The following is a 23,412-nucleotide window of genomic DNA, read 5'->3' as shown; positions in this document are numbered from 1 at the left end:
TATATATATATATATATATATATATATGATTCAACAGGTCGAATCTAATCCTCTGAGTAGTACTAAAATATTTATATGAATAAACAACTCGGCATCCACTTTTGTAAAAAGCCACGTGACAAAATGCATAAAATAATACTAAATGCGAAAGTGTCGCATTTGAAATCATTACAATATTAATTTTAGACCGACTACATAAGACATCATTATACTTTGTTAACATAAATTATAAGGGGCTTGGACAAAAGACAAAGGGAAATATTAATATAACAAAAACACATAAATTGCATATTGGGAGAGCATATTCGCCGTTGCTTTATTAATCCAATAAACAAATCCCACCTTTGGCCTCGTAACGCGATTTTTTTTTCCTAATGAAATTTTGTTTTTTTATTTAAATTTTAAGAGAATATAACATTTCGTTAAAAAAAAAATAATTCACATGTAAGGTTCTTGAAAACGTTGTTCTCCTCTTGCCTTGTTCGAGCCTCTTCTTTCGCGCGCCTTATCCTTCGTATTGCCACATAAAGATTTTGAAGGACTGTAACAAGCGTATATAAGGCATGTATTATGGATATATATATATATATATATATGACATGTAATAATTGTTATATGACAAGATTTGCGTGTATGCCTTTAATATTTCAAGAAACAATATATATATATATACATATATATATATATATATATTTGTAAATGTGAACAATAGATCTCTAAAGTTCCAAATTGTATTTTGGATATTAAGGTTTATTAATTAAACAATCTTTTGCTTTTGTCCCATTACATGTTTCCTCTAACCTTTTTTTCCCTATCTTTTATGTATATAATTATAAAAAAAAAAATCAAGAGTAATCATCGTAGAACCAGAACACAAGTTTTTTTTTTGGTTAAAGAGAACTCAAGTTGATTAGAGAGAAAAAAAAATGAGTACAAGCTTTGATCTCAATGACAGGGTGAAGGTTATCGAGGATCCAACGAAGAACGTTAAGCAAATACAAGACAGAGTATTGGAAGAGATCGTCACTCGCAACATGAACACAGAGTATCTTCGACGTTTTCTTGACGACGGTGACGGCCAGTTCGATAAAGAACACTTCAAGAAGAATGTTCCTGTCGTCAAGTACGACGATGTCAAGCCTTATATCGAGCGTGTCTTCAATGGAGAGCCCTCGGACGTCATTTCTTCCGCACCCATTACCAGTCTCCTGCTAAGGTACGGACCCGATTTCTCGATCGGGCCATCGAAAAATGGTAGAAATGTATAAAAAAAACGTGATAGTTACCGGATTTCCGAGAGTATATTTGGGTCGTGGCATTGAGTTTATCAAAAAAAAAATTGTAATCGGATTCTTATACAAATTAACGTGATTTCAACCGATGGTTTAATTGATCTATGAAACGGGTCTATGTTAGATTCTTTTCAGATCGATTAAGGTTTAGGTTCCTTGTACGGATGTTCTTTTGTAGTTCCGGAACTTCAGGAGGAGCACAGAAGATTATTCCTTGCAGCAACACGTTCTTGGAGAATTTTCTATTCATCAACGATCTTCGCATGTTCGTTACAAGCAAGTACATAGATTCTCCCTCTGAACCTTTCTACTATGATGTTTGTGGGTTATATATGAGATTATGGCGAAGACACCGTACTGACAATGGCTTTGACTTTTCTGTTGACTTACTAGGCAAGTGGATGGCGTGGAACGAGGAAAAGGAATGATGTTTTTCTTCGCTACTAAACCACCACAGATTCACGCGCCTTGTGGTTTACCTGTTTGGTCCGCAACCAGCAGCTACTTCAAGAGCGATTATTTCACACACAGACCATCGAACTGGCACACTTCTTACACGAGCCCTGATGACGTCATCTTCTGTCCGGACAGCAGGCAAAGCCTGTACTGCCATCTGCTCTGCGGCCTTGTCCGAAGAGACGAGGTCGTGAGGGTCGGTTCCTTTTTCGCTTCTGTCCTGGTAAGAGCGCTCAAGTTTCTCGAAGATTTCTGGAAGGAATTGTGTTCGAACATACGATTAGGCCATATCAGCGAGTGGATCACTGACCCGGATTGCAAGAATTCCGTCTATCCGATCCTCGGAGGGCCTCAGCCTGAATTGGCGGATACGATCGAGCACGAATGCAGCCGAAAGCCATGGGAAGGTATAGTGTCTCGGCTCTGGCCGAACACCAAATGTGTCGAAACTATCATCACCGGTTCGATGGCGCAGTATATACCGGCGCTAGAATTCTACGGCAAGGATCTGCCCCTCATCTCGACGATTTACGGCTCTTCGGAAAGTGTTTTCGGGATAAATCTCGAACCTCTATCTGAACCTCGAGACATATCTTATACTTTCATGCCTAACGCATCATACTTTGAGTTCAAGCATGTGGATGTAGATGATGATCATGGGATTGTTGATCTTGCGGATGTAAAACTAGGGTTGTACTATGAACCCTTGGTCACAAATTTTTCTGGCAAGTTTCACATATACACACACATATATACATATATATATATATCGGTTTTGTGATCACATGTTCAAACGGCTTTCTTGATTCTTTTTTCACCAGGTTTATACAGAATGCGAGTGGGGGATGTCCTACTCGTGACGGGTTTCCACAACAACGCGCCTCAGTTTAGATTCGTAAGGAGAGAAAACGTGGTTTTAAGCATCGACACGGAGAAAACGAACGAGGAGGATCTCTTCAAAGCCGTGAATATCGCGAAGCTTAGGCTCGAGTCTTCGGCTCTAAGGCTGACAGACTTCACCAGCTATGCCGACACATCTACTGTCCCGGGCCACTACGTTCTCTACTGGGAACTAAGTAGGGCCGAGGACGATCCCGAGCTCATTCCCGAGGTGTTGGAAGACTGTTGTTTCGCGGTCGAGGAATCGCTCGATGCTGTTTACAAGAGATGCCGGAGCAAAGATACGTGCATCGGATCGCTGGAAATACGAGTGGTGAGAGATGGAACGTTCGATTCTCTGATGGATTTCTTCGTTGGAGAAGGAGCTTCGATTTGTCAGTACAAGACGCCCAGATGCATTCAGTCTTCAGCAAAGGCATTGGACGTTATGGAGGAGAGGGTCATTGCGAGATTCTTCAGCAAGAAATGCCCTCCCCTGCATGGATCGATAGTGTTTCCAATTTGATAAATAAATATACCAAATATTGAAATGTGTAAAAAAAATATCCTAATTTTTCAAACCGAAATCAATTTTATATGCGTTTCCTAATTATATATATTATCGACGATTCTATTCAAATTGTTTAAAAATGTTTTACACACGGACCTTAATAGTGTAATTTATTCAAAAATAATTTGATATGATCGGATCTTAACGATATCCGTAAAAAATTATTTTCAATTTTAAGAGTTATTCTATTTTTTCTAATCATATTTCAATATTTGGTATATTTATTTATCATATTAAAGTTGATATTTTTTTTTTGAATGAGTATTTTTAGGATATTTTCCCTAATAATAAAAAAAAAAACTTAAACAATCTTATAACAAACTATCTCATTCAAAGAGTCGTAGTTTAATGGGATGAATCGGATCACTTCCCATTCGGTTTCGTTTTGTCTGAATATTGTTTTTTTAAACCCATTTTTTGTGAAATAGAAAGTAATAAAACATGAAATTTGCACTTGTCTACAAAAGAAAGTAATAAAAGAATTTTATGGATATGGATCTGTATCCGAATATTTTCAAGATTTGAAATCTGATATCGTTTTTATGGTTTTCGTATATCCGAGTGTTGAATACCAAAAAAAATGTTTTTGGTTGTCCAAAAAAAATATGAATCCTAATTTTGTCAAAATACAAAAATTATTATGGATAGTTTTATAATTTCAATAAATATTTAAATATTTATGTGATTCTCTTTAGAAAAAATAAGAGTGATTATTAATAGATCCTAAAGATAATTTCATAATTTAACAAACATTAAAATCAAATTTTATAATTATATCTTTTGGTATCTGATTGGGAAATACGAATTCAAACGCGCATTCATACATAATTTATGAATAATTTCGATTTATAAACTCAATCCACACACACATATATACATATTGTATGTATATAAAAGCTTTTTAATGCCACGTAATACGGACGAATGGGTAGTGGATATACGCTATTGCTACTTTATGTAGTACGATCCCAAAGTGATAAGGACAGAACTCAACTCGAGTCTCTCGTTCGTGCCATAATAATATAAGACGAAAGCATATGTAATGAGATCAACATGGATCTCATCTCATCATGTCATGCCATCAATCACATGACATGCCCTTTCTCATCTCATCATTGCCTTTCTCGTTTTCACACTCTCGCCCAATTTCTTTCTCAAAAAAAATAATATTAATAATTCATTTGGTTTTTTTCCCCTCAAAATCCATATCGACATAAGAGCAATAATTCGATAGATAGAGATGCCTTTTGAGAAAAAATATGTATTCGATGATTATAATCAACATAAAAGAAAATATAACGTAACTGATAAATAGGAAATTCATTTGTGAATTCGGCTTTGCTCAAAAGAAAACAAATAAGACTACGTGTATCCAAAATATAAAAAAGATGTTCTATGAAAAACTCAAAAAAAATTTGTCAACTATATAACTTACTTAAAAATATTTTATTTTATATTTATTATAAAATTCATCAAATACTATTTTTGATTAAAAAAACAAATAATTATCTAACTAACTTTAAAAAAAATCATTCATAAATAACATTCGATGATTGATAGCTTGGTTTGTATTAGTTCAACAAAAATATATATGGAATAAACTGTAAAATATATATTCTTAATATTGTCATGTGATAATATTTTCTTATTGAATTTATAAAAACTTACAAAAAGTGGGAATGTGAATCATTTTGATTAGTTACGTGAATAATAGATTAAAAATCATAATAATTGGAGATTAGATTGTACGGCTACCAAATATTTTTTATTTTATTTTATTTCATCTTTCTTTTTTTGAATCCGCAAATCACACAGCTTTCTGTTCTTTCCAGTTTTCTTTCTTGTTAATTTTCTACTTTGCTCATTATTCCAAGCACGCGCCTACCACAATAATAAAATCAACCTTAATATACTTTATGTTTTTGTATTTTTTTTATACATTGGGAACTCGTGACTACCTATCCTTACAAACGGAAACGAACTGGCCACTACCCGCGCCTAACAGTCACCGACTGGACCTGGCCACTAGGCGTGCCTAACGCTCGGGTCGTAGTTGGGCTTAGACGCCTGCGGATCAAACCCTAAATCCACGCGTACGAGTCTGCAACACACGCATAGGAGGTAAATCAGCCCATTATCATAGACTGACAGACAAACAGATCAGAGGAAGAGAGACGGCATGATTCGATCCCCAACCTCAAGGAATTGCCCCCCGCTCCCAACCAGCTGATCTGGTCCCGAAGGGCGTTTTTGTATTTTTTTTTCTTATAATAAATATTCGTATTTGGATCACATGCTCAACATGTTTACCCAAAAAAAAAGAATATATACGATATTTCTATATAAATATGAGAACATGCATTTTTTCTTAATCTGGAATGAAGAAGATAAAAAAAAACTAAAATATATAAATTCGTCTATAAAATATTTCACGTATAATTAAGTGATTATTTACGATAGTCAAGTAATCCTGCCCTAAATATTTTCACAAAAATGCGAAGAATATGTAAACTCCCAAAAATGAAAAAAAAAGAACTCAAGAGAGAGATACCGTCCCGATCCCACTTGCCACCATTTCAAATTTTTATTTTATTTTTATTATTTCTATTATATTTCATAGATATCCTCTTCCTGAGCTCCCCTCCTTTACATACACATATATGTATCATACATATGTATGCATATATATACACTTCTATTCTTTCCCCCATAAATTCAACACTAAACCTAGAAACAAAGAAAACCCTTATTTGCTCCAAAGTTGTTCATTCGCCCTCCATGTCTTAATCACTCCCCGATTCACAGTCAATTCCCTATTTATTATATTCATCATCCAAACTGATCCCTTCACAAAATTATATATACACACACACACACGTACACACGTGTTTGCTGATTCGTGTGTATCTATTTCAAGATCTATACTAATTTTTGTGTGTCTATTTCAAGATTTATACACACATATATCATATATACATAAAGCTTAATTCGAAAGTTAACTGCTTGGAAAAATATTGGATCGATCGGAGGAATGGAAAGAGGCCGCTTCCATCGGAAAGCAACGGAGGCCGATGACGCCGACGAAGAGCCGTCGTCTTATGCCACGTGGAGCGAATCCGACGTCTCGGCGATGGTTTCGGCCCTCAGTCACTTCATCGGAACTCCTGCCACCTCATCCGGCGGCGGCGGCGGCGGAGAGGAAAAGTCAAGCCCTTTAGCCATCTCTGACCCTCCGGTCAAAGAGGAGCTTCATCAATCGGATCGAGTTCAACAAGGCCAAGGTAATTGACGATGCATATAAATGATTATTAATTCATGGTTATGTTATGTGGAATTTAATTGAATCTTAGTGCTGCACCGAAACTTTTCTTGATCTAATCAATCGTTTTAAAAGGATTTTTTTAACAAATAACAAAAAATCTCGCACAAAGAACTAAAATTTTGCCCTTATTTGCCACCACAGAAATATGACAGATTCTAATATATATATATATATATATATATAACATAAATTAAAAGAAAGAAATGAAGAAACAGGTAGATCGTGTGTAATTTACGGACAAGGAAGAGGAAGGTTTTGGATTGGTTTAGGCTTATTAGGATGATGACAAGTTCAAGTTCAATGCATCCATCCGTCTTTTACTTTCCGTAAAGAACTTTTCTTCTGCCCTTAAAAATGGTTTCTTCAGGCTACTACGTGTCCGTCCATTTTATTACATGTTCCTCTTTATATACATACATATATATTGTGCAAGATGTACAAATTGGGCAATAGAAAAATCCATATATTCATATAAAACCATGTTTTAATTTGGCGTATATATATTTATATGCCAAATGGGGCGATTTTTATCACCTACAGATTGCTTGGTTCTTTTTCAGATTCATTCTCTCTTGCTCATTATCAATCTCCATCAACTTTATATTATGTGCGCATTTTAAATGTCTCTAAGCTCGTTTAACACGATTAATTTGCTTTTTGGGGGAAATATAATCTATATTTATGCGCTTTCGAATATTTATTTATAGTATGATTTTAGTATGCATTTACATATAGGTTGAGTGATGCCAAATAGTGAACAGATTTAATTATTAATCAATAATAATATAATCTATAAATTAAACAGTGCATAATTTTATATCCAAAAACCGTACGTACATATTCTATTCAAATAACTATTTCGTTTTTTTTAATCTGTTTCAATACGCGAACAATATTTTCCTTACATGAAATGTGACGGATATGTCAATAAAATCAAGAAAATCCATCTTTTTATATCATAAATATCGTTTTATGTACTGCGTTTCTGCCAAATCATATATATTTTCCCTCATATCATATTATAGCATGGGAAACATATGATACATTATGTCTCATTGTTATTCATTCTCTATGATCTATTCAATTCACATAAGTGTGCATATGTATAAGATTTTTGACATGTCTAGGCCATATGTTAATCGATATATATATATATATATGTATGTATGAATTCAGATCGAATTATGAAAAAATACAAATATATCTATATTAATGTTTATCTATATATATTATTCGTATTTATCTTTATTTTGATGTTTATCTCGAATAATTTTGGACTCACGAAGAACAAAAAATTGTCGTCACATGAATTAGATCAACCGAGGAGACAGCACTATAGAGGCGTGAGGCAGCGACCGTGGGGCAAATGGGCGGCCGAGATCCGCGACCCGAAGAAGGCCGCTCGGGTTTGGCTCGGAACGTTCGAGACCGCGGAAGAAGCCGCCTTTGCCTACGACCGGGCCGCCCTCAAATTCAAAGGCGCCAAGGCCAAGCTCAACTTCCCCGAACGAATCCAAATCCCCACCTCCACGACAAGCCACGTGGCACCACACCCCTCCTCATCTGCCGCGCCGGGAGCGGCGGCGAGTGATGTGCACGCGCCGCTGGATGGCTCATCTTCTTCACACGATTCTTACAACCAAGACATACTTCAGTATGCTCAGCTTCTTACGAGTAACGCTGACGTGGACTTGTCGTATTATACTTCGAGCCTTTTCGGACAGCAACCCTTCTCGACGATGACGTCATGGTCATCTCCGTCGTCTTCGTCGTTCACGTCGACGTCTCAACAAGCTCAGCAGGAGGAGGACAAGAACTATGGTTACGATTATTATAACAACCCGAGATATTAGTATTTAATCATATGATTATATATCGATTGGGAAATATAATCAATATACGACTTTTAGTGGAAGATAAGCAATTTATATATGCCGAGCTTGCAATATGCATATGTCATATATATATATATATGCGTGTGTGCGCGGGCGCTCTTAAATATGAAGCATGCATGGTGAGGATTTAATTATTTTTGGTCTGAAAATTCTCCGACCCATGAAAGTGATAAGTGATATTTCTAGTATCGTTCGTTCAGATTCTCAGTTAGAACTGAGAATGATTTATATATACATGCATTACACGGATTTAATATATATATATATAATAAATTCTCCCTGTTGCTTTTTAAAATATATTTATAGATAGACAACGATACCCTTTCCTTGATCGTTATTTATCCCAGTTTGCGTCACACCATAGTATAATATAATATATTTGTGGAGCACATTTACACTAAATGTCAATATACACGAAAATTATTTTACGGTTTATTTATATATTTATCGCATATGAGTATGGAAGTCCATTTATTCCATATATTATCTTACACAATTGCAAGGCTATGCTTATTCGGGAAGTTGATGATGACCTGTTGTTATATATATATAATCCGGCTTGGATGTGTGACGTGTCAACTTTGTTATCATTATTTGGTGAATTATGTTACATATGTAGAGCCTTGATTATTCTTGATGCAAAAAGTGTATTATTGGTCCCACTAAACATGTCAGGATGTATGTATATATGTTTATATACGGATACATATATATACATATGTTATATATATGCGTCGGTGCAAAAATTCATAAATTTCCAACTGCAAACCAACCATATTAAAACCCTAACCCTCTTTCACATGGCTATATAGTATATATTATACAGCAAGTTGGACCGTTCTACAGAATTATTCCGTCTCAAAAGACATATTGTCTGTTCACATCATGAATCGGGCAAACTTCCTTATATATATATATATATATATATCCTGAATTTTTTTCCCTTCATAATTCCAGTTTTTCTATATTATTACTTTATTTTATAATGATATATGAAAATGACATAAATTATAACATTCTTGAGAGTTACGCATGCGTCGATGTGGGCCCATTCGCACTTGTTTCCCTCAATGTGTGCTTCCGTGGGCCATTCGTATAAATCCCAATCAAATCAAATTTCAACACAATTAAAGGGTGAAAAACACATTTAACTAGCCGACAAAAGCCAAAATAATAATAATAAAGAATTCTTTTTTTTTGTTTCCTTAAATTCCATATTCTAGAATGTTATTTTTAAACGAACGGATATTTTTGGTCCATTGAATCCAAACAACTATAGTTTCGATTTAAAAATTAATCGATATAGCATTTTAAATCTGATTAATCACATCTGAATTTAATACTAATTCAAATAAAATTAAGGAAATGATAAAAGTAAATATTTTTAATAAAATAAATTGGAATAAGATCATAATGAAATTGAAATACAATATAAAAATTTATTAGATAAAATTATCCAAACCCAAAAATTTAAATAGCAAATAAAAAATCAGACATATTCATCATATTCAAAATTACAAAAAAATTGTAATGAATTTTTAACTAATAAATGAATATTCGATCATTATTAATTATATATACAATACTCTGTCTTATATCTCACCATTTGCAGATTAAAAAATGTATAACTGAATATAGTGAAAAAGATATCATATGATTAATAATTATTAGGAAAAATTCAATATAAATACCTCAACTTTACAAAATGTACCAAATAAATATCTAAAATTTTAATTTTACCTTATTGATATCTCAACTATTAAAATGGTAAAAAATGATAACTCAAATATTAAAATGTTTCAAATAGATACCTCAACTCATAATAAAATCGAGAGAAATTTACAACTTCAACTAGTTTTTTTATTTTAAAACTAACATTTAATTTATACATCATAATTAGAATCGAGATTGAAAATTGTTATCGATTTCGTGAGTTTTATTTATTTTTATTAAAAATTAACACGTAATTTAGACGTCGTCGCTATAGTCGAGATTGAGAATCGCTGTCGATTTCATGAATTAAAGTATTTTTTAAAATATTTTAATATTTTAGGTATTAATTTAGAATATTTTAATAGTTGAGATATCGATTAGATAAAATTAGAAGTTTAAGTAATACATTTTGTAAAGTTTGAGATGTTTATATGAGATTTTTCCTACTATGAGGTGAAAAAACCGTAACAAAACAAAAACAAATGAACGTGGTCATGAATCATGCCTCTGATGACTTGTGTGCTTGTGCCTATGTGTCAGTTACCCTTTCGGCTTCTTCTACGTTCAAATTTTGCGGCATGCACATGACATGAAGGTCGCTTCACAGTTGGTTTTTTTTTCTTCCTTTTTCTGTGTTCTCATTAAAAATCATGGAAAAAAATAATAGCTGCATTAAAAGTAGTTGAATTGTTATACAAAATTTTAATTGGTAAATGAAACAATAATTTGTTTTTAAACATTAAAATAGCTGAACTTGAATTTTTTTTATATAATTGGAAAAATATTTTATTAACAAAATTAACGTAATTAACAAGTCCCAAAGTTTGGGCTGCAATTGGAAATGTTTTAAAAAAACTAAGCCCAGTTTAGAGATAATGGCCCAAATAGTTTACATATTTATTTAACCTTCTGAATCGTATTTGTAATCCTCTGAATGGTTCCAAAGGTGTTAGATATTTTCCACTTCCGAAAAAAAAAAAAAAGTTATCTGAATCCATATCCGAAAAACCCTAAACACAAATTCACAGGAACCACCACCATTTTCGTATGCGCGTTTTCTCCACCATCGTCTCCTCATCGACACGCATTCGCCGAGATCTCTTCTCCTTCCTCAGCTTGTTTCACTCCCAAGCTAAGTCGATCCCGACCAGGATTCCGATGGGCTCCGGTGAGCAATCCCTTCGCCAGTCGTTGTCGGAGAAGTTATCCGCCGTCGAAGCTCAGGGCAACGCCGTTCGGGCTCTCAAGGCCTCCGGCGCTGGGAAGCCGGAGATCGAAGCCGCCGTTGTGCTTCTCAATAAGTTGAAGATCGAGAAAGCCGCCGTCGAGAAACAGCTTCAAGCCTCCGTCAGCGGTGACGGAGGCTCCGCCGATGGCGTTCTTAGCCGTGAGGCTTTCCGGCAAGCTGGCGTCAATACCCTCGAGCGGCGTTTGTTCTTCATCCCTTCGTTCAAGATTTACCGCGGCGTCGCTGGGCTTTATGATTACGGTCCTCCTGGTTGCGCTGTTAAGTCCAATGTTCTTCAATTTTGGCGTCAGGTAAGCTACGGATTCCATACGATTGGGACTTACTTTCGTTGTTCTATTAGCAGTAGAATTCGAGAGAATGTGTTAATTTATAGAAATGTTATCCAAAGCTGAGAAATTGGAAGACAAGAAGTAGACGAGAAAATTGAAAATGCATTTGAATGTGACAAATGCTGTGGAATCGATCCCGCTTATAATGTCGTTAGCAGCATTGCGAGGTTCTGATGGTTTTGTACTTCATTGTTCTTCAGCATTTTGTTCTTGAGGAGAACATGTTGGAAGTTGATTGTCCATGTGTGACTCCTGAGGTTGTTCTTAAGGCATCTGGGCATGTGGACAAGTTCACTGACCTTATGGTTAAGGATGAGAAAACAGGAACATGTTACCGTGCTGATCACTTGCTTAAGGATTATTGTAATGAGAAGCTGCAGAAAGATCTTACCATATCTGCTGAGAAAGCTGCTGAGTTGAAGCATGTTCTTGCCCTTCTGGATGACCTTTCTCCTGAAGAGCTTGGTGCCAAGATCAAGGAGTATGGGATCACTGCTCCAGACACGAAGAACCCACTCTCTGATCCTTACCCATTTAACTTGATGTTCCAGACATCCATTGGCCCATCTGGTTTGATCCCCGGGCAAGTATTTCCTTGTTATAGTTCTGTCATCGTTGTCTGAAAATGTTCTTATTTAGTCGGTATAAACTTTTGTTTCTGTTCTGAAAAATAGTGGCGCAAATCTTGCTTGTTATTTCATCTTTTTCTCTTTTGCAGTATAAAACTTTCTTAAATTCTTTTAACTAGCTCAGTAGCTCATTAGATGCTTACGGTTGCTGTCTAATGTATTTCGTCCTCATTGAACACTGCTGAGCTTTTTTTTTTTGTGTTCCAGTTACATGCGCCCTGAAACTGCGCAAGGGATTTTTGTGAACTTCAAGGACTTGTATTATTACAATGGGAACAAATTGCCATTTGCTGCTGCTCAAATTGGTCAAGCCTTTAGAAATGAGGTGAGATATCTTCCTTTTCTCTGTTAGTAATCTTCTATTCTCTCTTATCTTCTTGAAAGGGCACATTTTTCTATTACATTCGGGTTTTAGTGAGTGGCTCGCTTTGCATGCAGATATCTCCTCGTCAAGGGCTTCTTAGGGTTCGTGAATTCACACTGGCAGAAATTGAGCACTTCGTTGATCCTGAGAATAAATCACATCCAAAATTCTCTGACATTGCAAACTTGGAATTCCTTATGTTCCCACGAGAGGAGCAAATGTCTGGTCAGTCTGCAAAGAAACTTTGCATTGGTGAAGCAGTTGCCAAGGTCAGTTACTTTCTTTATGATATATACCCAACGGCCCACAAGCTTATCTCTCTTTATCATTGATAGCATTGATGGTTAAAAGCTTTTTTTTTTGTGTGTTCAGGGAATTGTCAACAACGAGACTCTTGGCTACTTTATTGGGAGAGTGTATCTCTTCCTCACTCGTCTTGGCATAGACCCGGAAAGATTGCGATTCCGTCAGCATTTAGCAAATGAAATGGCACATTATGCTGCAGATTGTTGGGATGCTGAGATTGAATGTTCATATGGATGGATTGAATGTGTCGGAATTGCAGATAGATCTGCATACGACTTGCGTGCTCACTCGGTAAGAAATTACGTTTGCATTCTTTCATGATCTGAATCTTGGATGTTCTTTCATGGACGTCATGCTGATGTGCAAAGTGGATTTTTGACATTGTTTTATTGCAGGACAAAAGTGGTGTTCCTCTTGTAGCGCAGGAGAAATTCTCCGAGCCTAGAGAAGTAGAGGTAATATGCCGTCTTTACAGCAAGCTCGACATACTTGTGGAAAACCCCCCAGTCCGATCTCTATGTATTTTGTCCATAATGTTGCCGGTCTTTTTATCGCAGAAACTGGTCATTGCTCCAGTGAAGAAGGAACTGGGTCTTGCATTCAAGGGAACCCAGAAGAATGTGGTCGAAGCTTTAGAGGTGGTTGAAATAGTCCTCTTGGTCTCATGTTACTCCATTAGGCTTAACTTCATGATTCACATGAATAATGTCTTTAAATATTAGGCTATGAATGAGAAAGAAGCTATGGAGATGAAGGCAGCACTGGAATCCAAAGGGGAGGTGGAGTTTTACGTGTGTACCCTCGGGAAGAATGTGACCGTTAAGAAGAACATGCTTTCGATCTCGAAGGAGAAAAAGAAGGAACACCAACGGGTTTTCACGCCATCGGTGATTGAACCCTCTTTCGGAATTGGTCGGATTATATATTGTCTGTACGAGCATTGTTTCTTCATGAGGCCGAGCAAAGCAGGGGACGAACAGTTGAACCTTTTCCGGTTTCCTCCTCTCGTTGCACCCATCAAATGCACTGTCTTCCCACTTGTTCAGAACCAACAGTACGAGGAAGTCACCAAAGTCATTTCCAAGGAACTCACTTCTGCTGGCATCTCTCATAAGATCGACATCACTGGTAATGACTCGAATCTTTCAATATGGAAAATGATGTAATGTATATTAGGAGTGGGTGTGGGCGGGTATCTGAGATTTTCGGGTCACCCGATCTCGGCCTCGGAATACTCGAGTGTTTCTGTCAGGTGTACTCGCTCTCAGTCTTGAGATGGTTGGTACCCAAACTTTGGGTACCGATGAGGGCTCGGATACCTGGTCAATGAGGCAAAAGCGAGAAGGTGAGGGCCGTGATACAGTTGCCTAGGCTCGTCCTCGCCATGCCTCCTGACCCTCCTCCCCCCTTCTCCCGTGATTTGGCTCTACCCTCTCTCTCCCCCTTCTCCCTTCCGGGCTCAGGTCCCCACGGCTCATGGGTAGTCATCTGATAAAGCCGATACTTGAACCCATGGTTCGGGTTTTTGCCAGCGAAGGATCCGACCTCGTACTCGCCGGCGATCGGGTTCCCGAATTTCGGTGTCCAGGGGAGGATACCCATGCCGAGCCCTAGTGTCTGTGATTCATGCTACTTGTTTGCTCAATCTTTTCCCCGTTATCAAACTGGGAAAACTGTGATAATGAATGGTGGATGCTTTAACAGGTACATCAATAGGGAAACGATACGCGAGAACCGACGAGCTAGGCGTACCATTTGCCATAACCGTCGACTCAGCGACATCGGTAACGATCAGAGAACGGGACAGTAAAGACCAAGTTCGGGTCAGCCTCGAGGAGGCGGCATCCGTGGTGAGTTCCGTCGTCGAGGGACGGAAGACATGGAAAGACGTGTGGGCAAGTTTCCCGCACCACTCTTCTGGTTGTTCCGACGAGTAGTTAGTTAATTTAGGCGCTGGCCATAAACACTAGCAGCCTTCCAAGAGTCACGGAACACTGTCGTCTTGTTTCTGTTATTGTCTGAGACTGTTCCCGTTTAAGGACAACAATCTATTTATTACCTGTGGAAGAACACACACATACACTTCCTCTTCGCAATTTGTGTTGTATATCACATCAATTACTTTACAGTTTCTTATATTTTCCGTAAAAGGATTTTGTTAATTCGAAAGTTGTTAATCGTTGATTCTGGGTTTCTCTAATTGTTAATAGTGATTTTTTTTAAAGAGATATAGTTTATGTAACTAGGTTTTTCAGTTGGATTATTGGATTTTTCGGCATTACGATGGTTGGGTATTCGACCCTTTTCGGTATCCATGGACCTCGCCGACCGAAATCTAAGTTGGAGAATCGAATTTTTATTTTCACTACATCTATATTCATCCTATCGATAGATGGATATCTGAATTTAAATTTATATCCCAAATTTAATTTTTACCATTTGACAAAAGGACTTTAGATTCCGTAATTTGTTTAGATTTACATCAAATTACATTGACCATTTTCCCATAATTAATATTTCATCCGTTTCAAATTAATTGATGTTTTATGCTATTTTTTTTTCTGTTTTAAAATGGTTGTTATTTTAGATTTTCTAAATAAGTTTTTAAAAAAATTTCTAATTTTATCTTTAATAAAAAGTACCAAATTCTAATAGCAAAGACAGTATTTAAAAACACATTATTTTCTGAATATTAAATAAGGATTTTATATAACTTTTTTTAAAAATTTATTTAAAATTTGCAAAAAAAATTAAAACGGAAACTAATTTGATACGGAAGGAGTGTAATTTTTATTTTTTTTTCTTTGTTTTCGTTTAGTGAGCATAAAACGACGACGTACTGGTTTTCTCCAATTCTTTAAACCGGGGGAGGGGGTACGGTACTCATATTTCTCTCCCTCCCTCACCCCGATCGCCGTCTCTGGTGGCCTGACTGGTTCTGCTAAAGAGCGAAACCCTATATTCCACCATTTCCGTAAGAGCAAGAGATGCTTCGTGTTGCAGGGAGGAAGATTTTCTCTCTCTCGCAGAGATCTTCGACGGCGTCGTCATTCGCACTTTCCCGAAACCTTCCCGTCTTCGATGGCTGTGACTCCTTCTCCGTCAGCAGATCCGAATCTTCTCCGGATCCCTTTTGTTTTCATTCCGACCTTCGTAGCCTTATAAGAGGTTTTTTTACTGATCCACGCTTTTTTCTCATTTCCTTCGATTGATTTGCTCTATGGGTTTTTTTTGCGGTTTTATTGTTCGATTGATTTGAATATTCGATTTATATGCTTTTGGGTAGAGATTTCTGCCATCATGTGCTTATAATTTGATTGAGGGCACCAGTCTTTGTTATCTATCGCGACTTCCATGAATCTTGGGAAAAAGGATGCAAATTATTACACCAAATGTCAGAACTTGTCATATATTTACAAGCTATCTCTGTAATTGATCTGGTTTTCATCGCGTGTGGCTTTTGATTTGATTGATTCGGATTTTTTTTTTATAAGATTTGGTTTCCATTACTCCGACTGCTTACAAATCTTCGAGAAGGGATTAGATGCTACAATTTCGGGTCTTATGTATATATTCATTTCCGGAGAAATGAATGTTTCCTCCTTTGTTGATGAATTCCCGTTCAAGTATTCGATGTTCTTTGGTCTGTGAAGCATGAAACTGGAATCATAATCATGTTATCCAATCTAGCTATGTGTTCAATCTTTGCTAAGGAGTTTTTCCATCTTTTTGTATGTTTGCCATATATGTTACATGTACCTGGCCGATGCCTTATTTTGAATGGCGGCTCAAGTTTTAGGAACTTAAAATTTAATCCATTGTTAGAAAAGTTTCCCGATGTTCGGAGTTACTTAGCTTCCTATGCTCCCGGTCTTTATCATTGTTGGGTCACAAGGGTCGGTCAGCCTTTTGGCATAAGTTCGCAAATTCATGATTGAGACCGAGTTTACAGAGGATGGCTCTGTTATATCTTTATCTCATACATTTTCTTTCTTGGGACAATTGCAATGAAAGTTCAGATCTTTTTGTTGGACGAGTCATTAGAACATTTGATGGAGAATACGATTTGTTGGGATCATTTTCTTCTTTCTTGCTGTTTGCAGGGTTCTCTTCTCAAGCTTTCAACCAAGGAAACGAGGTAGGTTTCATTTCTGAAGTCCCCGCAACCGTTGAAGCTGTCAAAACTCCTAATTCAAAGATTGTCTATGACGAGCACAATCACGAGCGTTACCCGCCGGGCGACCCGAGCAAGCGTGCTTTTGCTTACTTCGTCTTGTCGGGCGGGAGATTCGTGTATGCATCCGTGATCCGCCTTCTTGTCCTCAAGCTAGTCCTCAGCATGTCAGCCAGTAAAGACGTCCTGGCTCTTGCGTCCCTCGAGGTCGATCTCTCGAGCATTGAACCTGGAACCACCGTGACGGTCAAGTGGAGAGGGAAACCCGTCTTCATCAGGAGAAGAACAGAAGACGACATCAATCTTGCCAATAGCGTGGATCTGGCATCTCTTAGGGACCCGCAAGAAGACGCGGCTAGGGTTAAGAATCCAGAATGGTTAGTCGTGGTCGGAGTCTGCACCCACTTGGGATGCATCCCCTTACCGAACGCCGGTGACTATGGCGGTTGGTTCTGCCCGTGTCACGGCTCGCACTACGATATCTCGGGCAGAATCCGAAAGGGTCCTGCCCCGTTCAACCTGGAAGTTCCGACTTACAGCTTCTTGGAAGAGAACAAGTTACTCATCGGTTGAGGGTTCTGAAATTTAGGACACAGCTTTTCGGCCGGGACAACTTCTTAAGGTGAATCTGTTCTGTTTTTTTATGGTGATGGAGACAAAGATTGTCTTTGTTTTTACTGAAATAATGTAATAATACAAACTCTCTGCTTATTTGTTGAACAGATCCATTGTTTTTTTGTTTCAGAGATTGTAATCTGATATTTATATTATCATAAGTATTAGAAGGAAAAAGAGAAATTGTGCAAGAAGAGCGAATAACAATAGCAAATATGTCTCTTCCGACCATAATTATAATAAAAACTATAAAATATCAATCGATAGAAAGAGAAGTAATTCAGAGGATTCAGTAACTTGGCCCTTTTTTTTTAGCTGTCTTGAATGGCAACCAAAGGGAATTTCCCTCCATAGATGTCTGGGAGTTGGTCCTCTTCTATGTCTTCAAGCAGTGTAGATGTGAGTTTCTTGTTCTCCACGAAAACGATCTTCCCAAATTAAAAAAAAACATTTCCAATCAATTTCACAACAAGAAATAGTTTTGTTATATTATTTTTCCTTTTTCCTGCAAATATAGGGACAAGAGACTTACCTTCCTCTTAGTCTTGCTGTCGATGAACGGGTAAACCACCTTCCAAGCTGTCATGAAGATGTAAGGGGAATGGACTATGTATAGCTTCCCCAGTCTCTCTGGGTGATAATCCTGGAAAGTTATCTCACAATAAGGGTTCTGTCGTGTTGTATTTTCTTGAATCAAATGAATTGGATTTTATCGTTTGAACCTAATGGCAGATCTCGATATGCCAACTGTTTTTCTTTCTTGATGTTAACAGCATCTGAACCACTTTACTTTGATGGGTTCTTACTGGATAAGGCGGATTACATGTTTTTTTACCTGTAATATCGATAGAGCAGCCAAGTATCCGCGGATGTCACAGTTGGAGTATCCCCATCCTTGGACATCTCCAATGGCTATGAACTTCTCTTCTCCCCTTGGCATTCTAAGATATAAAACCAACAATAAAAGTATTAGCATCTCTTTAGTTAGGTAAAAATTCCTATCTTTGGAAGCGGGTGAACTTGGGAATCTACTAGAACTCTGTATCTTTTTTACTTCGAACGTGCAGAACTTTGTGTTTCTCGTTCTTGGGTTAACGATAGGATCATACAGAACTAGTCCAACCGCAAGAACTCAGGCAAGATTCCAGGAGATTAATGGAGTTGATTAGTGACCAATGTCGTTACCTGGCAACTATCTTCTGCAGAGTGTAAATAACAAAACCTGTAACACAAACACAGCATAGACATGAAGCAATCATGGAGATCAGACTGTTAATCATACAGGGAAGTACAGTGCATGATCTGGATGCGAAGATTAGTATTATATGAGAAAACTTCAGTCAAGGTTAATCATTAGTCTGATGCAAGAATTAAACAGAAAGGGTTGGCCCGACATGTATGATGCACTCACGCTTGAATTCCTCCGGGTTCCCTTTGGAGGGGTTATGCCTACTCCCGAAAGCAACTACTACAGGTCGACCCTGCTTATCATGACCTCCCATACACACCTTGTTATGGGAAAGATCATTTGAAATCTCTGGTTCAGATATGTAACCCTTAGGTACGGAGGTCCGCTTCCAGTTTATGTACTTAAGAAACATGTTAGAAGCCTTCTCTATATCATGGTCACGTGCTCGGAGAAATCTTCTGAGCATCAGGTCATCCTCATCCTGCAAAACCAGGCACAAAACAGAAGTCGATACATCACAAATTCACATTAATTGAAGCAATGCACCTTAATCTTGAAAGGGTAAGTTCAAGTATGAGCTAAGAACAAGACAGCAAACATATACAGGAACGAACATCTTCCGACATCATACCAAGTTCACAAAGTTCCTGTTCCACCGCTATAGCCACAATTTCTTTCTTTTGTCCATCTTTGCCACAAGGTCTCTAAGGTGCATCGATAAACCGAAATCAACTAACTTAGAGGAAGTGCTTCAGCCACCTACAGATGATCACTTTTTCGTCAACACCGTGTTTTTTTTTTTGTTGACAACACGGTCTCTAGATTTTCTAGATCGCATTTTGCTCCTTCGATACTGATACATAAACTAATCCAAGCAAAGAAATGAAACTTCGGTGCCCTAATCAGCTTAATCACGACAAATTCCACGCTCAGCAGCTAATTCAACCTCGAAAACCGATGCAGACAAACTCCAGTAATTCAAATTTCTAACGAACTCGAAATGAAGCAGAAACGTAGAAACAGACCCAAAAGATAAACAAACAAAAAAAACCAGAGAAGAAGAATAGGTTGACCTTGGTCGAAGGATCTTCTCTCTCGCATAGAGCTCTCATGATCCCGACCTTGCTTCGCTCGATCTCATCCTCTATCACTGGACCATTCTTTCTCTCTTTCCCACCTTCTCTAATCGCCACTTCCTTAGTCTCACTCTCCATTTTCTCCGGCAACGAGTCAACGTTCCTCCGGCAACGGCGACCACCAGATCTCCGAAGTAGAGAGAGAGAGAGACGGTTGAGAAGAGAGGAGAGAAGAGTAATAAATAAGGAGCTATGGCCAAATATGAAGAAAACAAAACAAAATAAATGACCCTTTTTCCTTGTTTTTTCCTCTCCTCTTTAAATTTCTTCCCATTTTTTCCTCCTTACATCTTCCCTCAACCAACTCAGCCTTTTTTTATATAATTTTTATTAGTCTATGATAATTGGTCAAAACATCTCCTTTGAAAAAAAATAATTTTCAAAACTATTATTAAAAATACTCTTATTTTATTATTTTAACTTCAAATCATATCTTTCTATAACGGTGAGTTTGTGATTCATATTATCAAAAATTTAATCTTGATCACGTTGAGCACAACGTTGAATTTATAATATTTTTATCAAATAATTAGTGAGATATATAAAATATAAACATAATAAATAATATGATCACCGTAAATTTTAACGTTTTTTTATGAATAAATTTCTAATTCCGGTTATGGTCTTGTTATTTTTCAGTCCATCACTTTATTTTCAAAATATCATATTTTGGAGTCATGAATAGGATTTTCTTTTAAAATATTTATCGTTTAACATTTTATTTTTTGTTCTATAAATTTCTATTTCTTCTATATCTGGAATAGTTTGGATTACAATTTATTTAATTTAACTTAATTATAATTTCAAATAATATTAATTTATATATATATATATATATATGTGTGTGTGTGTTAATTACTTCTACGTGATTTTTATTTTTTATATTGAATTAAAATGGCGACAATGACATGTAATTAATTTGCTTAGTGTCAGCGTATATCTAACTAACTTATGCTATTTCAGATCAGAGAATTTCAAAAATTATTTATGATGTGTAATATTTATAGAGGTTTATTTTAAAATTTTATTTAATAAATAAAATTCGAGTTTATAATTTTGAAAATGTTTTAAAAGTTCAAACTTGAATTCATAGAATACTTATTTTTTAATTAATTAAAATTGAAATATTCAATTCAATCAAACTTTTGAATTATATATATATGGTTTATGGGCGACACATTAGCAAAAGTCGTTTATAATAAATGAGGAAAACATTGAAAATAGAATAAATTCCGTTGCTTGGAATTTGGAAATGATTTGTAAACTTTATTGTACCAAAAAACTGACACTATATTATGCAATCGAACTCGTTTATGTTCTAACTTATAACTAAGTGCTGCTATTTTAAATTCAATAATAATAATAATAGTAATAGTAATAATAATAATAATAATAATAATAATAATAATAATAATAATAATAATAATAATAATAATAATAATAACTCATATGTTTGGTTTATTTCTCAATCGAACTCGCCATCCTTCATAAATTATGTTGGTTGGAGTGACAGATGATTTAAAATTAAAAAAATAATTATGATTCATAATACTTGCAGAGATTGATTATAAACATTTTAATTTTTTTTAAGTAAACATATTCGAGTCTATATATTTGAAATGGTTAAAATGTAAAAAAATGAATTTATAAAATAAAAAATTTCAAATAAAAAATTTTTAAACTTGAATTTAATTAAAATTTTGAATGATACTTTTTTTTTATATTACACTCTTTTATAAATGTTGGTAGTTCAAACGGTGAAATAAAAGTGCAAATCGTTTGTTTTATTCCGAATTTGAATTTTAAATTTAAAGGGAGTGTTCAAATCATACGGTTGTCTTCCGACTTCGAGATTAGCGTAGACTTTGATCCAGGATATCCGATTATCTGAAAAAAGTCTTAATAAACGTGAATCCATACAAAGTATATACACACCCATAACATGTTGATATCAAAATCAGACTGTCAATAAATACTATTACTAATAAAAGCTTGTTATTAAATTTTACATTTGCTAAGTGTGGGTCCCCCCTAATAAAAACCAAAGTGATCAGCATTATTTTTTCATGATATGAGGAAATTGTTGAGGCAAGCCACAAGAGCAATAAAGTGATCACACACACACACATATATATATATATATATATATATAATATTTAGCAGAGTTAATATATATTTTTCATTATATATATAATATTTAGCAGCGTTAATATATATTTAAATTGGAATTGGTAGTCGTGAGTGGAGAAATGTAATATCTTTAGGCTGATTAGGAGGAGCGGATATCTTAGGGTGAAGTTTTATTTTGGTTATTTTTTTATTCCAGTTTTCAAAATTTACCAAATATAAAATATGGTGTGATTTGGTTTGAAAGGATCATATGATTATCTGAGAAATTATTTCAACAAAGGGAACCAAAGGTAAAACTCTCTTTTATATAGATGCACATCCAAGAATTCCATCCGTAAAATATTAATATTTTATTATTTGACGACAAATGTCATACATGTTTTTGTGAAACTGACATATTTTCTTCGTACTTTACGTGGGGTTAGAGTAATTTTAAATATTTTTACTTTTTACGTCAACTTATTTTTCCAAAATATTATGTGGATGAATAATTTTTTTCTGTATATTTGTTTTTTTGAAAAAATCCAAAAAAAATCTCTTTAACTTATCAATTTTTATAAAATAAAATATAAAGTTTATTTTTTATTAAATAAAATATAATTTCATTTTTCAATTGCAAATAAACCGAACTTTATAGTTATTGTTATTTTTAAACTAAATAGTAACGTAATATATCAATATTCTATATTACAAGTTAACATTTTACCTATATTTAATACGTTATCATTTACGTGTTTCAATATTGATACGTCATGTTAGTTATGCATTTAAAATTGACAATTGTTATAAAATTTAGGTTTATTTATAATTTAAAAATTAAGTTGAGATTTTATTTTGTAAAAGTTATGTTCGTTTTATTTTATGAAAAAATTGATAAGAGTTTTTTTTTTTAAATTTCCTATTTTTTTTAATGAAGTTCTTACACACGCGCACATGCAGTTTTGGGGTCCGTCGAAGTGCATCGCAAGCAATTTCTCTCCTCTGGCTCTCACCGTTTCTTGAAGCGATTTCTTCTGTGTTTCGTTTTCAATTTCCTACCGGAGAAAATGTGTCTTCTCTTCCGTTCTCAATTAAAAAAACCCTAGACCTAAACCCGAAGGAAACCCATCAACCACTGCGCCCATGACGTCCCAACCATTCCTTGGCTTAAATACCTTCTCTTC

General features: G+C 35.7%; 6 protein-coding genes across 7 annotated transcripts in view; 5 read left to right on the top strand and 1 right to left on the bottom strand.

The window, feature by feature from the left end:
• Positions 1–926: 926 nt before the first annotated feature.
• Positions 927–3,153, top strand: LOC104824601 (4-substituted benzoates-glutamate ligase GH3.12-like). Its single transcript, XM_010556700.1, has 4 exons — positions 927–1,216; positions 1,471–1,572; positions 1,686–2,473; positions 2,570–3,153. Exons 1-4 carry the CDS (start codon positions 927–929, stop codon positions 3,151–3,153), a joined length of 1,764 nt encoding a protein of 587 aa, XP_010555002.1.
• A 2,739-nt stretch (positions 3,154–5,892) lies between these two features.
• LOC104807294 (ethylene-responsive transcription factor ERF113-like) lies at positions 5,893–8,452 on the top strand. The gene is made up of 2 exons (XM_010532512.1): positions 5,893–6,479; positions 7,835–8,452. The coding sequence occupies exons 1-2, from the start codon at positions 6,230–6,232 to the stop codon at positions 8,371–8,373; spliced, it is 789 nt and encodes a 262-aa protein (XP_010530814.1). The 5' UTR covers positions 5,893–6,229; the 3' UTR covers positions 8,374–8,452.
• Positions 8,453–11,123: 2,671 nt separating this feature from the next.
• Positions 11,124–15,167, top strand: LOC104807285 (glycine--tRNA ligase, mitochondrial 1). Its single transcript, XM_010532501.2, has 9 exons — positions 11,124–11,667; positions 11,907–12,289; positions 12,543–12,660; positions 12,774–12,968; positions 13,072–13,296; positions 13,401–13,460; positions 13,563–13,643; positions 13,728–14,133; positions 14,710–15,167. The coding sequence occupies exons 1-9, from the start codon at positions 11,176–11,178 to the stop codon at positions 14,940–14,942; spliced, it is 2,193 nt and encodes a 730-aa protein (XP_010530803.1). The 5' UTR covers positions 11,124–11,175; the 3' UTR covers positions 14,943–15,167.
• A 710-nt stretch (positions 15,168–15,877) lies between these two features.
• Positions 15,878–17,923, top strand: LOC104807277 (cytochrome b-c1 complex subunit Rieske-4, mitochondrial-like). Its single transcript, XM_010532489.2, has 2 exons — positions 15,878–16,173; positions 17,109–17,923. The coding sequence occupies exons 1-2, from the start codon at positions 15,993–15,995 to the stop codon at positions 17,750–17,752; spliced, it is 825 nt and encodes a 274-aa protein (XP_010530791.1). The 5' UTR covers positions 15,878–15,992; the 3' UTR covers positions 17,753–17,923.
• Positions 17,924–17,935: 12 nt separating this feature from the next.
• LOC104807269 (random slug protein 5-like) lies at positions 17,936–20,294 on the bottom strand. Its single transcript, XM_010532477.2, has 6 exons — positions 20,057–20,294; positions 19,206–19,464; positions 18,980–19,016; positions 18,630–18,735; positions 18,327–18,437; positions 17,936–18,222 (listed from the first exon to the last, which is right to left on the bottom strand). The coding sequence occupies exons 1-6, from the start codon at positions 20,195–20,197 to the stop codon at positions 18,106–18,108; spliced, it is 771 nt and encodes a 256-aa protein (XP_010530779.1). The 5' UTR covers positions 20,198–20,294; the 3' UTR covers positions 17,936–18,105.
• A 2,907-nt stretch (positions 20,295–23,201) lies between these two features.
• Positions 23,202–23,412, top strand: part of LOC104807240 (probable beta-1,4-xylosyltransferase IRX10) — a 7,836-nt gene continuing 7,625 nt past the window's right edge. For both annotated transcript variants that reach the window (XM_010532442.1, XM_010532434.1), the window contains exon 1: positions 23,202–23,409. The gene's annotated coding sequence lies outside the window, so the exon portion shown is untranslated. The remainder of the gene's footprint in view (positions 23,410–23,412) is intronic.

This window comes from Tarenaya hassleriana, unplaced genomic scaffold (assembly GCF_000463585.1).
Source record: "Tarenaya hassleriana unplaced genomic scaffold, ASM46358v1 Cleome1, whole genome shotgun sequence".
Classification (NCBI taxonomy): Eukaryota; Viridiplantae; Streptophyta; class Magnoliopsida; order Brassicales; family Cleomaceae; genus Tarenaya; species Tarenaya hassleriana.
The sequence above is the reverse complement of the archived record's forward strand: the minus strand, read 5'-3'. Positions and strand labels throughout refer to the sequence as shown.